At 43.1% G+C, this 13,436-nt stretch overlaps 1 protein-coding gene across 6 annotated transcripts in view; it reads left to right on the top strand.

Moving 5' to 3' along the window:
- The window catches only part of CACNB2 (calcium voltage-gated channel auxiliary subunit beta 2), a 598,025-nt gene extending 589,718 nt beyond the window's left edge, over nt 1-8,307 (top strand). For all 6 annotated transcript variants that reach the window (XM_085630831.1, XM_085630835.1, XM_085630833.1 and 3 more), the window contains exon 13: nt 4,237-8,307. In XM_085630831.1, the coding sequence (XP_085486957.1) occupies nt 4,237-4,719 (483 nt within the window). In that variant the 3' untranslated portion in view covers nt 4,720-8,307. The remainder of the gene's footprint in view (nt 1-4,236) is intronic.
- The last annotated feature ends 5,129 nt before the right edge of the window (nt 8,308-13,436 follow it).

The raw sequence follows: 13,436 nt of genomic DNA, 5'->3' as shown, positions 1-13,436 counted from the left end.
GAAAGGGTTAAGGGCCTTTTCCCCCGTGCTGCCTGACTGATCCTGGTTTAGGAGAAGGTGTTCGATACCCTGTCCTGGCCTTACCTGCTCACGGTTCTTCGTCGCTTGGGAGTGGGACCCAACTCTTAGCCTACACCAAGCTACTGTACTCGAAACCCACTTCGCTGGTACGCGTAGGTAGTCACAACTGGCACCCTTCCCTGTGACTCGGGGCATGTGTCAAGGGTGCCTGCTCTCTCCCCTGCTCTTTCCCTGGTGATGAAACCCCTGGCAGTGCATCTACGGGGGGAAGGAAGAGAATGGGGCATCCCCCTGATGGAAGTGACTCAGTGTGTCCATGTACGCAGATTACCTACTTCTTTATCTACGGGGCATTGCAGTCGACCTTGGAGCCAGGTTTTCGGACTTCGCAAATGCAGCCAGGCTGCAAGTTAATTGGGCAAAATCGTTGTCTACCCTCTCAGCACTGACCTCCCTCCGCGGGAGGTGCGTATTGGCGACACCAGTCTCGCCTGGCACGAGTGAGCGCCACGCTATCTCGGAGTCTGCCTGTACCATACCCCCCAGGATCTCTGAGGGTAACCACTGCAGAACGTTGGCAGGCATATGCCCATTGGTGGGCTTCTGGAGACCTCCTACCCTGGCTCCTATTGGAAAAATTGCATTGCCAAACATGGTCATCCTTCCTTGCCTCCTCTACTATTTCACGAATCTTCTGGTCATCCCTCCTCGCTCCTTTTTCAGGGAGCTGGCCGGCGGTAAGTTGTTTTGGTCAAGCTGCAGCTGTGGGTGAACCAGGGGTGCCTGGGAACCCCATCATTTGATGCATACTTCCTGGCAGCGCAGCTCCAGTGGGTATCTCGCTGGGCCGTGGGGCAGTACTCGGGGGAGACCAGCTCTGACAGTGGACCTTTGCCGCTGCCGGCAACCCTCCATTTGCTCCTACCGGGAGCCTGGCCTGCCTCAACCTATTTCATACAAGTAACCACAGCGAAGGCCTGTATGCTCCGCATTCATCATCTGTCTCGATGAGCCCGAATAAACACTCCGCTGCTGTTGCTAGCGAGCCTGCCATGAGGTGGGAATTATTACACCACCCAGGAGTTACAGATCTGGACGGACCACTCGCTTCTGGAGATGGCTTCCTTATTCTACGAGGGTCAGCTACTTCACTTCGACCGACTGGTGGTGGAGGGCGGGCTCCCCCAGGGGCAGTTCCTGCTCCATAGGCGAATCCTACTTGACAGTCGACGCCTCTGGGACCTGACTGGAGGAGAGCCAGCATCTTATTACCTGGATATACAAGGCCATTTGGGAACTGACCCTGCCTTGCATGCTCAGCTGCGTCATAAATGGGAAGAGGAATTTGAGAAGCCACTACATGACCAGGAGTGGGAGCGCACCCTAGAATTCCAGAAGAGGGTGTCCTGCAACTCCTGTTTCAAAAATATCCAATTCTTTATATTGCACCGGGCATACTTCACGCCGGCGCAGCTTAAGTGCTAGTACCCAGAATCACAGTTTACTTGCCCCCGCTGCCAGACCCCTATCACAGCCTTTTATCACATGTTCTGGGCTTGCCCGGTCCTGCAGCAGTACTGGAACACTATTTACCCCGCACTGCATGAGGTCACAGAGCTCCCCGATATTTCTTCCTGGGAAGCCTGTTAGTTGGGAATATTCAAACGACGAAAACACTAGTAGGTCCAATTGTGTTTCGTAGCGCTAGCCCTTCTACTGGCCAAGTACGGCATCACAATGCACTGGCATGCACCTGAGGGACCCCTATTGGATAGGGGTGGTACATAAGTGGGGCACTGTAGAAGAAGACGCGCTTTGATATGAGGAGGTGCGCAAAGTCCGTCGCCGCCCCATTTTCCCTGAATGGGTCATGCTACTCCTGCGCTTCCACCAAATTGTTAATCATGACACTGCACCCCGGCAGCGACAAGGTCCCTCTGTGGCATCTCTCTGAATGGTGCTCTCAGAGGCCGCAGACATCCTGCCTTCCTGAGACCACCCTCACTATGCGCGAATGCCCCGCAGCTGGAACACCCCTGCGGACTCACCAGGTGCTTCCCCTGCCTAGGCCTGCTGCACCGGCCACTCACTGCACACAGCTACACACCCTCCCACTCCTTCTCCACCAGCCACGAAGCCTGGTTTGGTGCCTTACGTTAGTATCTAGTTCTTCCTCTAACATTATTCCTTTGGATGCACACAGCAGTAGACACAATTACTCTGGGAGCGGTTCACCCCCTAAGGTGCTCCATAGATATTTGTGAATTCGATTGTACGCTCATTGCACGCAATGTTGTCTCAACATCAGACATGTAACCAGCTTGTTATGTCTTCACTTCTGATTTGTGTGCATATGTAATTCCTCTCTCATTACTTGAAACCCAATTAAAACGGTTTAACAAAAAAAAAGCTTGCACTGCCTTTCCAGCACCAGCATAGTAGCCCAAGGAGATTTGATGTGGCCCAGGAAAGTAGAAGTGCACGTGTCAACCTCACAGTTCTCGGAGACCCCAAATGTGTCATCATGAAATCGAAATGCAGCTTTCTCAAATTCTGGAAGGACAGGCAGGAATGGCATCCACTCTAGGAAAAAGCTAAATGTACCCAAAAGGACAATACTTGACTTAATGATCATTCACAGACCTATCACTTAACCCATGCACTGTATGTGGAACTAATTAACACTAGGCATTTCCATGAGCTTGTAGAAAGTCTGTTCTGTATGACCAGATGTCCAAAGGGTTTTAGCATTTGCAAACCTTCTCATTGGATAAATCGGAGGGTTTGTAAAAGCTGGAACCCTATTTGAAATGTATTAGGGGGCCCATTTAATGATACGAAAAGGTTTTCTGAATCATTAAATGGGTTTAGTAAACCATAATGAATCTGTATTTAGAAGGGGTGGGTGTAGGGTGTCCCTTCCAAATACTAATTCCTCATGGTATGTATTAATGTTCTGTGACATCCATTTGCAAAATATTAATATTTTACCAATACTTCAAAGGATGTGGTAATCTATGTGTAAACCGGACGGGGTACCCAATCGACTACTTCCCCTTTGGGAATGTTAAAAAAAAAAAAAAATTATAATAATAATTTTTTAGGAGTAGGCAGGGCTCCATACGACACATTCTACTCCTGAAAAAATATTGTTAAACAGTTCATTTTGTTTTCCATCAAGGTAACCGAGTTGCATTAAAAAAATGCTGGCTTCATTTAAAAGGAATCACAGATATGGCGGTCTGCTGACCCCTACCATGTGATGGCAGCGAATGGTAATAGCCTGGAATTTATGACCTACCTCCTTACTGTTCATGAGGTAGGTTGAATTGCGACCCACTACAATTCAGTATTTTGTTAACTGACCTATTAGTAGTACATAGTTCATTTGCAAAATACAAATGCATTTGGTAAAACTCTTTACCGTATCCATTCTTAGAATTCTTGGCCCTTGATTCCTTATGACAAATATTCCCATGTAAAAAGAGTACTCGCCCTTTCAGGGGACAAGCATACCTTTTAGGTTCCCACATTTTCCAACTGCATCACCAGTTGGATATCATAGCTACGACTATTGGCAATGCCTCGTACTAGTATTACCAGGTAGGAAGCTCTGAAAGGGTTTACCAACCCATAAATGGCGCATGCCACAGTGAGTTAGATATTCACGGCTGCCGTGAGTGGGTGATCAGCAGGTCACGAGTTTCAATCCCAGCCAAGTCTACTCAGCCTTTCATTCTTCTGAGGTTGATAGATTATCATTAGTTTGGGTAAGGGTAACTCATGGTATTTACAGTGCTTTGACAGGGCAAGCACTGTTCAATGGCTGAAGTTATTACTGTTGAGGGGTTGGTATGGGTCCTTTAACTCGGATTATATTGCTCAAAGTTAAAATCCTTTTAAATGATTCACACAGTAATCCTGTTGAAAAATGCTTTACCGCAGTCCATTTCTGTTCTGTTGCTTAGCTGTTCTCAGTAAGTGTGTGTATGTATGTATTCAAATATAAATAGCATATAGATATAGATAAATATATATATATCAAAATGCTATTTATAGCATATACATATATATACGTGTGTGTGTGTGTATGTATATATATATATATATATACACACCCATATACACACATGTACATATGTATTTATTCTATTTATATTTGAGTCTTTAAAGTTGAAGTAACACTAATGTACTGTGAATTTCCCATCTAAACAGGGATCCCAAGGAGGAGATCAGAAGAATGATCATGCAACGCTAGAACGAACCGCCTCCCAGGAAGAGGATACACATCCTGAGCCTACAAAGAGGTCCCAGCATCGCTCTTCCTCCTCAGCGCAGCACCACAATCATCGGAGTGGCATTACCAGAGGCCTGTCCAGGCAAGAAACATTTGACTCTGATACAGAAGACAACAGAGACTCGGTGTACCTAGAGGCAAAGGAGGATCAAGGTGACCACCATGAATCCCACAGGGAACACAATCACAGAGAAGAGACACAGGGCACCAGTGATCGCAGGCATAAGGAATCACGGCATAGGTCAAAGGACCAAGACCGAGAGCAGGACCACAACGAGAGCAACAAACAACGCAGTCGCCATAAATCTAGGGACCGGAATTGTGACAGGGACGGAGATGTGGTTTCCAAAAAGCGTAACGATGCTGGAGAATTGAGCAAGGAGGTTTATATCCGCCAGTAACTCTCTGCCTCTGATGTTTCCAATTTAAGGAAGTCTTGTACACAAATACGCCCCATCACAAATGTTTAAGTTCAGTGTTGGAAAACATGATATCCTTCAGTGAGCTGTTATGTATTGCTATAGCTGGCATAGCAATAACCATAATAGCAAACACCTACTGTGTACTGGTTTTGTTCCTCATCTGTGTTTCAGTTATATACTGGCATGGTACACCTGCAGATCTGGTTGTGTACTGTGCTTCATTGAGCTGTTTTGGTAGCTGCCATTTGAACAATATCTGTTGCCATCAAGGTGTTGTCAGTGTTTTGAGAACAAAATATAATCCATGTCAACTAACTTCCAGTGTATTCAGCAAGTCAGGGTCTGCGCACACAAAGAAATACTAGGTTATTTTGACTTTTAATGATCATGTACCTGATGTAAAGATTCATTGAAGGACTACTACCTGCTTCGTATACCTCTAGTTGAATAGGTTTGGGGACAGAATTCATTTTTGCCTTACAAACAAGGGATTTACATGTCAGAACCTATTTTTATGTACTGGTACTGTGTACTGTATAAAGAGTTTGTAAATGTTATCACAACACACACGTTCTTGCGACTGTGTCTGACCACACTGTTTTCGTAGCCTAATGCAAAGCCAGAAGATTTACGTGAAACTCTGGTGAAGGCTTAGATGGTATTTGGGATATATGTAGCAAATATTACATTAGTTTCATTTTACACAGATAAAAGCCAGTGAATCTCTATAAAACAGTTCTTATAATACAAAACTAAAAACACCTGCATCAAGCTAAGCTAAGGAACAGAGACACCCCACCCCCTGCTTCTCGTCATCGTACTGCTGGAAACCAAGTCAACTGAAAGAAACCAGGTGCTCCCGGTGAGAACTTGTTCAGCATGTGGCTTGGCCTGGCACTAAGGAAACATTTTAATCGCCCTTTCAAAACATGTAGGCAGTGCTTAATTTGAGCCGGTGGTTTCCGGTGCTCATCACCTGCACTTAATTGTCAACACCTGCACTTATGCTAACTGCCACATGGTGGCGCTGTTTGTATAATTAAGAGATGAGGAGAATAGCAATTGTTTATTAATTCAGTATACATTAAAAACAACTAATACCTGCCACCCAAGCCATTTTTAGAGCTTTGGGGGCCTGGAAAAGTCTGAAGTGTCACACTTGTAGCAGTGTGATGGTTATTAGTTGTGTAGTTACTGTCATTGGTAACACTGCCTGTGGCAAAGGGTGGTGCACGCTGTGAAGGCCTCCTGATGAGGGCTCTGGCACTTATTTTTTTGGGACAAAGTAAGCACTACATGTAGCCTTACTTCAATCACACACGTGGAGAGCCGATTTCCCCGGTACTACTCTTGCTACCACTAACCTCAGCGGCAGCAGTAGAAAGTAACCGGGGATGTTTACATGGAGTAGTTTACACTCTTGGGCCTCCCATGCCCTCTGAGCAGCAAATAGGAATGTATTGAACACCTACTGGTGAGAGAAACGTTTACCTCATTTATGTGAAAGGAGGCGCAGTGTCACTTCTGCATGTCCTGGCATTTTGTCAGTCAACATCCATTACTGCACATTTTAAAACATACACTTATTTTTAGACCCCAGCCATATCGTTTTTATTAAACCTTTTTATGTCTTTCTTAATGAGGGATACGAATGGTTATTTTGATATGGTATCTAGACATAGGGCAACTTAACAAAGCATTAGAAATGCTCAAATCCAACTTGCTTCTGAAAGTTGTGCTTTACACATGGGTACTTTCAAGTGGTACCTATGTGCACATAAATCAAGGAATCAGGCCTGGATTTACTAAGAGTTGTGTGCCATTGCTCCCATAGGCCAGGTAAATACATGGTATTGTTTTGCGTCTATGCAACGCTTTTGACCTATGGGTGTTCCTAGAGAGTGTCAGACGAGCGATTAGGGGCATGTTACGGTGCATTTACCCCATTTATGTGTTCACCGTCAGTAAAACATAAATGTTGAGGAGCAGGTGGCAGGAAATCATGGGAACATGCATTTGAATTAACAGTTTTAATGTGGGGTGCAGGAAGGACAGACATTTGAAATACAAATATGTTTTCTTGAAATAGTAAAAAGTAATCAAATGTAAATTTTCCAAAGAGCCCTTACCCTACGAACATGCCACTTCCATATTTCATGCAATACACAATCAAGTCAATTCTTTATTCGGCTTATAACATCATAAGAAAGTGCACAGGACAAAAACCATAAATGTAAAGTTATTGCATCACAGCAGTTACATTTTCATCAGATACATTAGATACTACTTAAAGTGAAAGGTGCAAAAAAATACGTGATTAACAAGCAACAAACATGTCTCCACTGGAAGAATTGGATCCATAAAGTGGCTCATGCATAAAAGGGAGGAGCAGATAAATAACACTAAAAAAACTAGGTAAATAAAATGGGCCAGACAACATGCAAACAAACTGAAAGCGGAATACTTAGTAGGACACAAGCTATACACACATGCAATGTTTGAAAACAATGCACATACACAAATAAAATACTGTTAGGCATACGTTTTTCTGCAACTTGGGACTTAGAGTAGACAACTCTGCTCAAATGACATGCTTGATCAGAATCGTGACAGTAATCCTTTGTGAATCGGTAAGCATTCCAGCCATGCCAAGAGAATCCTGTATTACTAAACATTCCTGCCAAGGTAATGAATTAAGTGTATAAAGTGAGTATGTCAAAACACTACTTTCGGTCAAAAAGAGGGCACATTGTAAGGTGTTTCTGCATGATGTGCAGTGAAGTTCAGGGGTAGGCCTCCCCCATCCTAATTCATACTCGCTCTATACCAAAGGGATTACAGTAGAGTGCTAAAAGTCATGCAACAGATCCCAGGAATCCAAATGTGCCCCCTAGGAGCCAGGTAGGGGGTTGCTGCTTATACGTTAACATACCAGATTCTGTGACACTAAATCAAGATTGATAATATTGCCCTACGATAATTCTGCTTACAGTACATTGCCTCCCACTGCATCACCTAGACTTTCCTCACGATGTAGTAGCTACGTCGATCTACTGGAAAACATATCGTAAAATTACACATTCCTTACTGTGGGGTATACCGCATACAGTGGAGAGACAGGGTTCTCATTAGTTTCAGGGCCCTTATAAAGCCAGAATTCACCCAAAGATTATAACAAAAAGGTATTTATTTACACCTGCTACCTATATAACAAAAGATGGGTGGTAGAAGTATATATGGTAAGATTTCAGTGATATCTTCTGGCAAAGCAATATATAGTATGAATTCCAGACACTAAGCACTTTACACCAACACATTCACTACTGATTTTAAAGTTATGAGTGATATGACTTTGAGCACTAGTTGTATGCTTCCATTGCAGGGTTCAAAACATTGCATTTATTTTAACACTCTGGTCATATTTTTTTTACAAGCGGTGTTAAAGAATATATTTGTTGGAATCTATATATGTACATATGTGAAATGTATCTTTTATTCCTGTCTCAGATTTGTAAGCATTTGTACATATGTCATCACTGCCTTTGTAGATAAATTATGGTAACTAGACCTGTTGCACTGGTACACTGATTTATTTTTTTCATGTTTACTACAAATGGGGGTCGGTCATGTCCATTTTGGCCTCAGTTTACATCATATTAGAGGAGGTTTGTAAGGCTCTGCGATGTCACCTTCCTTCCACTTCAGAGCACGTCACAGGTGACTCATTCTCCACAGGATGTTCACAAAGATGAGCAGACCGTGCTGGTCCTGATGCAAGGAAACGTCAGTTTTGGTGTGTTTATCGATGGCTTGGAAGAGTATGACGATTGCCAAAACTGCCCATTGCTAGCAGAGGTCTGAATGTCAGTGGCTGAGATTCTGCTTTGCCTTCTTCAATTGCAGAAGGCTAGTCTGTCTCCTAGTAGTCACTGCAGGGGTGTGGGGGAGTAGTTAGCATGGATTTAGCATGCAATATTTCATGGATTGGTGAGAGAGGTCTATCATAAGTTGATCTTCATTTAATTTTAGTTATTCAAATGAATGAATGACGAACTTATAAAGCGCAAACAAATGCCCAAAGGTGTCAATGTGCTGAAACGGTACCACGGTCAGAGGTATGGAAGTGTTAACCCTCTAAGAAAATTAAAGGGCAAAGAGCCACGTCTGTAACGATTTACTGAAGAGAAGGTGTTATTTGAGACAGGAGATCGATGTAGGGAGGGTGTTCCAGAGTTTACATGCAGAAGGTCTTGCTGAATAATATTGTGTTCATACATTTTCTGAATGGCAGCTACTTTGGCTGTTCCCTGCATCTCCTCAGCAGCTTATTCTGCAGCTGTCTTCTTCTCAACTGCCAGCCACAATTACTGAAGAGCAAATGGCACCTTTGTCTCTTTCAGAGACAGGTCTGGCTTCTTTTTCTCTGCAGCCATGGCAGCCGCTGCCTTTTATTTAGGGCAACCAATTAGACTTTCAAGTCCCTCTTAGTCTTCTTGTTCTCATGTGCCAATCTACGAGCCTACGGGTTTGATGGAGACCTACTGTGAGAGGATATGCTGCTCCCAGCTCTGGAAAAGGTAAGCAAAAATGCTGTTTGAGGGAGATCATCCCTCTGTTCTGCTGCCTCTTCAACCTCATCATCAATCATTCTCCTGAAGAGATGACCTGTCCTTGACATGCCTCTTCAGGGTGCTGAGAACATTCCCGTAATCCTCCATCTTGCATTTATAACTCTACCTCTGCCCTTTAAACCCATATTTCTCTTTGCTCTCTTTGTGTTCCCATACAACCTTTGGGGCATATGTACAAGTAACATGTTGTGTCGTGTAGTTCCTACTAATCTGTAGGCTCTGCGTATTTGTTGGACAACATAAACTAGGGGCTCGGTGTCTAGACTGATTCTAGACAACCCAGCAGGATATGTCAGCCGATAGACCAGCTAGCTCACAGTGCCACCGTAAGCCCCCCTAACCTACCAGGGAGTGAATGGTTTCTGGCAACCACTTAACAAGACAACCCTGACCCCTCAGGGATCGTGAGACAGTACAGAACCTTTCGCTCAGTCACTCGTACTCAATTATTCTCATAAAAGTATACAGAGAATACACAGTGGGAAGTTTTCAATAAGTTTATTGAACCAATGTTATTCGTGTATAAAATACATGTGCTGCAATGATTAATAGACAGAAGCAGGTAAATGTGATTAAAAGCACTAAAAGTGTAAACAGCAGATCTAGTTCTACCAAGGTGTATATATGCAGGCATATAAAACAAGGAAGTAATGGCGCATACTCCTACGATGCGAACCCTACTCATAAGTGTACCTAGAGTGTGTGTAGGTGTAAAGCCAAGAATCCCCCCAAGGGACAATCCAACCCCATTACCTGATGGGAGAGAATGAAGGACGCCGTCTTGGTCACACACTGGAAACCCCTCACAAGATGTCAGACTGCTGCGTGGTGAAGTCTCTGGGAACAAATGAGGGTGTGGCTCTAATCAGCAAGGCTGAGCCCAATAAACTAGGAGAACAATGAAATGCCAGTGCTGATAAAGTTTTCGAAATGTCAATTCAATTCTATATGGAAGATAAGACCAAACAACCTTGGAAGTACTACTTAATAGTATTTATTTCATGAATTTTTTAGCTATTTTTTGTTAAACATACTTTTGTAGGTACAAAAATCAGAAGCCGTCAACAATTTGTGATACATGAACAATAAAACATTGCAGACAAACAAAGACATTTTTTTCTAAACCTGGAAATCCTTTTTAGTGGCAGGTTAGAACCCCAATGTACTGACACAAGGACAGGCATAGAACTAATAACAAACCCTCATACACCACTCCTCAGACACACCCACAAACAATCAGACACATTTTCCTTCGGTAACCTATTTGTAGATCTTCTTTTGATATTACCAGAAGGTTGAACAAAAACTGGTAGGATTTTTTTGACAAAATTATCTAAAGGTGCATGACCAACAATGTAAACCAATACATCATAGAGAACAGAGTTTTTAGTGAATTCGAATGCACCAAACTTTGTGTTAATGACACCAGTAATTGTTGACGCAAAACAACAGGTCGACGCGTTTCGAACCCCTTCTCCTTGGAAAGGGAGGGGTTCTCCTCAGGACCAAGACTCCGGGTAGCTGAGTGACTCACACCTTTTCAAACTTGGCCAAAACTATGGCGAAAATGTACGCTTTAGGGCTTGATAGATTTCTTTTTGAAGAAATTGACGAGTCCCATGTTTTAATTGAAGCCGGGGAACTCTTAGTTTTCTTCTTTTTTAGACTCGTCTAGTACGAATTTCTATGCGTAAGGACGGCGGCGTCGAGTCTTGTACACGACGGTGAGCGCTTGAAGCGTTCACTGTCGTATACAAGACTCGACGCCGCCGTCCTTACGACTAAATCCAACATTGTCTTGTATGCAAATATGTGCAAATGTTCATTGCGAAATGTTATTGTGAGGACAATGTAAGAATTTAGCTGCTTCGCTATATGGACCTAACCTGGTAATATAACAGTCAGCGTGCTGCGCTGTGCCAAATTTGTCAGTGCCGTGCTCCGACAGTTCCAAAACGCAGGGACACGTCAAATGTACATGAATATGACGCACCCCTGCGTTTTCCCTAGCGTTGGCGCTAAAATTGGCTGCCTAGCGCCAATGCAGCCACTCTTGCACCATAGTGCAAGGGTACCTGGTTGTTTATGTGCAAGAAGGGGTCCCTTCCTGCACATAAACAATCTATAATGTCGATTTGTTACTTCTATGTGTGCTGCATTTTGCAGCACACATAGAAGTAGCAAATCGTCATTATTTAAGGATTGTTTATGTGCAGGACGTAACACCTTCCTGCACATAATCAATCATTAATGGAGTTTTGCTCTTTCTATGGTTCTAAGAATGCACCACACATAGAAAAAGCAAGAACGAGGAGAAATAAAAGTATTTCTCGTTTCGCCATTCTAATGCCTGCTGTTGCATGGCATTAGTTTTTGACCCTGGCTCAGACTTACAGATCCTTGTAAATCTGTGGGCATCAAAAACCAGTGGGTGTTGCGGTGGAACACGCATAGCAACACTCATTGCACGCCCCTTGCACGCAGATACCTGCGTGAAAGTGTACCATATTTACAAAGCAGTGTTCAGCCACAAAAAGTGGCTTAGTGCCACTTTGTAAATATGGAGCAGGGCATAGCGCCACAGATGCATCTTTAGTGACGTTCCGGTGGTACAATGCCCTTGTAAATATGCCCCTATATGTTTTTTGGCTCATTTAGGATTATATATTGGTGCAGGGTTTGCACCAATATATAATCCTAAATGAGCCAAAAAACATATAGGGGCATATTGCAACCTGAATACGTAATGAATAATGAGATATTTTCATATTTTTCACAAATGTGCTCGATATTTTGTTGCATTTCTCAAATGTACACAGATAAATCCCAGAACATCATCCAAGCAAATGTTGCCTTGAACATCTGGAGTCCGTTAGTAAAAATAATATGTATGGGTTACCTTAGGAAATGTAGTCTGAGCAACGAGCTATGTAATATTAGCAGAGATTGCTAAATCGTGGCAGTATCACTATTTATGGAGCACAGTTAATTTATGACAGTTTCAAACTCACGACTATATGTCAAGCATAAAACCTATATATTTTCAAATTCCCTATGATGCTAGAACTTTCCTACGGTAAACACTTGGAAAGAATGTATTTTATGTGAAGACTGGATTGTTTAAGATAGATGAACCACAGAAAACAGTGCATAAGAGTAGAAGATGAAGACCAGTCAGTAGCTTTCTGAATGAACTCCTCTCCGGACCAAAACAATTTAGAAGCTATCGCTCTTCTGTAAGAAATGAGCCCCAAAAGTCGAACATCATCTTCAGCGTCAGACGAAACCCATTTGACCCACCTGACCAAAGTGGTAGAAGAAACAAGAGAATGGAGTTTAAGGAATGACATAAGGAGTTGTGCAGAGTTCATAGTTCATATTCCGTAAAGTAAATAACTGTGTATCCTTTTTGATGATTGGAAAAAGCAGGGTAGTTCACACAGTAAGAAAACGTCTAAGTCCTCCTAGAGTGGAAGAAACGACTCCGACACTCTTAAAAGATACTAAACACAATTACATAATATCATTGTCAGTTTAGATGATAAGACTTTCAAGGTAAGAAATTGGTTATCCAGCCAATAATTAAACTGTTTCAGGACCATATTCTGAGCCTGGGCCATAAATTCCGTTTCGCTCACGGAATTTGGGTAATTTCGCATTCCGTAGAGAACGAGGAATTGCCAAAAATTCTGCGATCCCGTCTTTGCGGAATTTTTTGCTTGTTTGCGCTTTCAAAATGCGTGTTCGCGAGATATTTCCCCCGAGCACGGAAACAGCGTTCGCGTACAGGAAAAAAGCATCGTCAACGGGCGGGACAAGCAATTCCGCGTGTTTGCGGAACTCTGCGTGCTTGCGGAGATTCTTTACAGTTTCGCGGAGCTTTGTGTATTCACATCCCATAATGCAGTATATTTGGCACAAGGAGGAACACTCATCATTATACATTTAAGGAATCTGTAGATCAACTGGTATTCCCCAAGTTTTCCTGTGATATAACAATGGTTGTGGGTAATGGCTAACCTACGAGTATCTAAAGTTTTGATTTTCCTACAGCCCCGACATTCT

Source organism: Triturus cristatus, chromosome 10 (assembly GCF_964204655.1).
Source record: "Triturus cristatus chromosome 10, aTriCri1.1, whole genome shotgun sequence".
NCBI classification, from domain to species: Eukaryota; Metazoa; Chordata; class Amphibia; order Caudata; family Salamandridae; genus Triturus; species Triturus cristatus.
The sequence above is the reverse complement of the archived record's forward strand: the minus strand, read 5'-3'. Positions and strand labels throughout refer to the sequence as shown.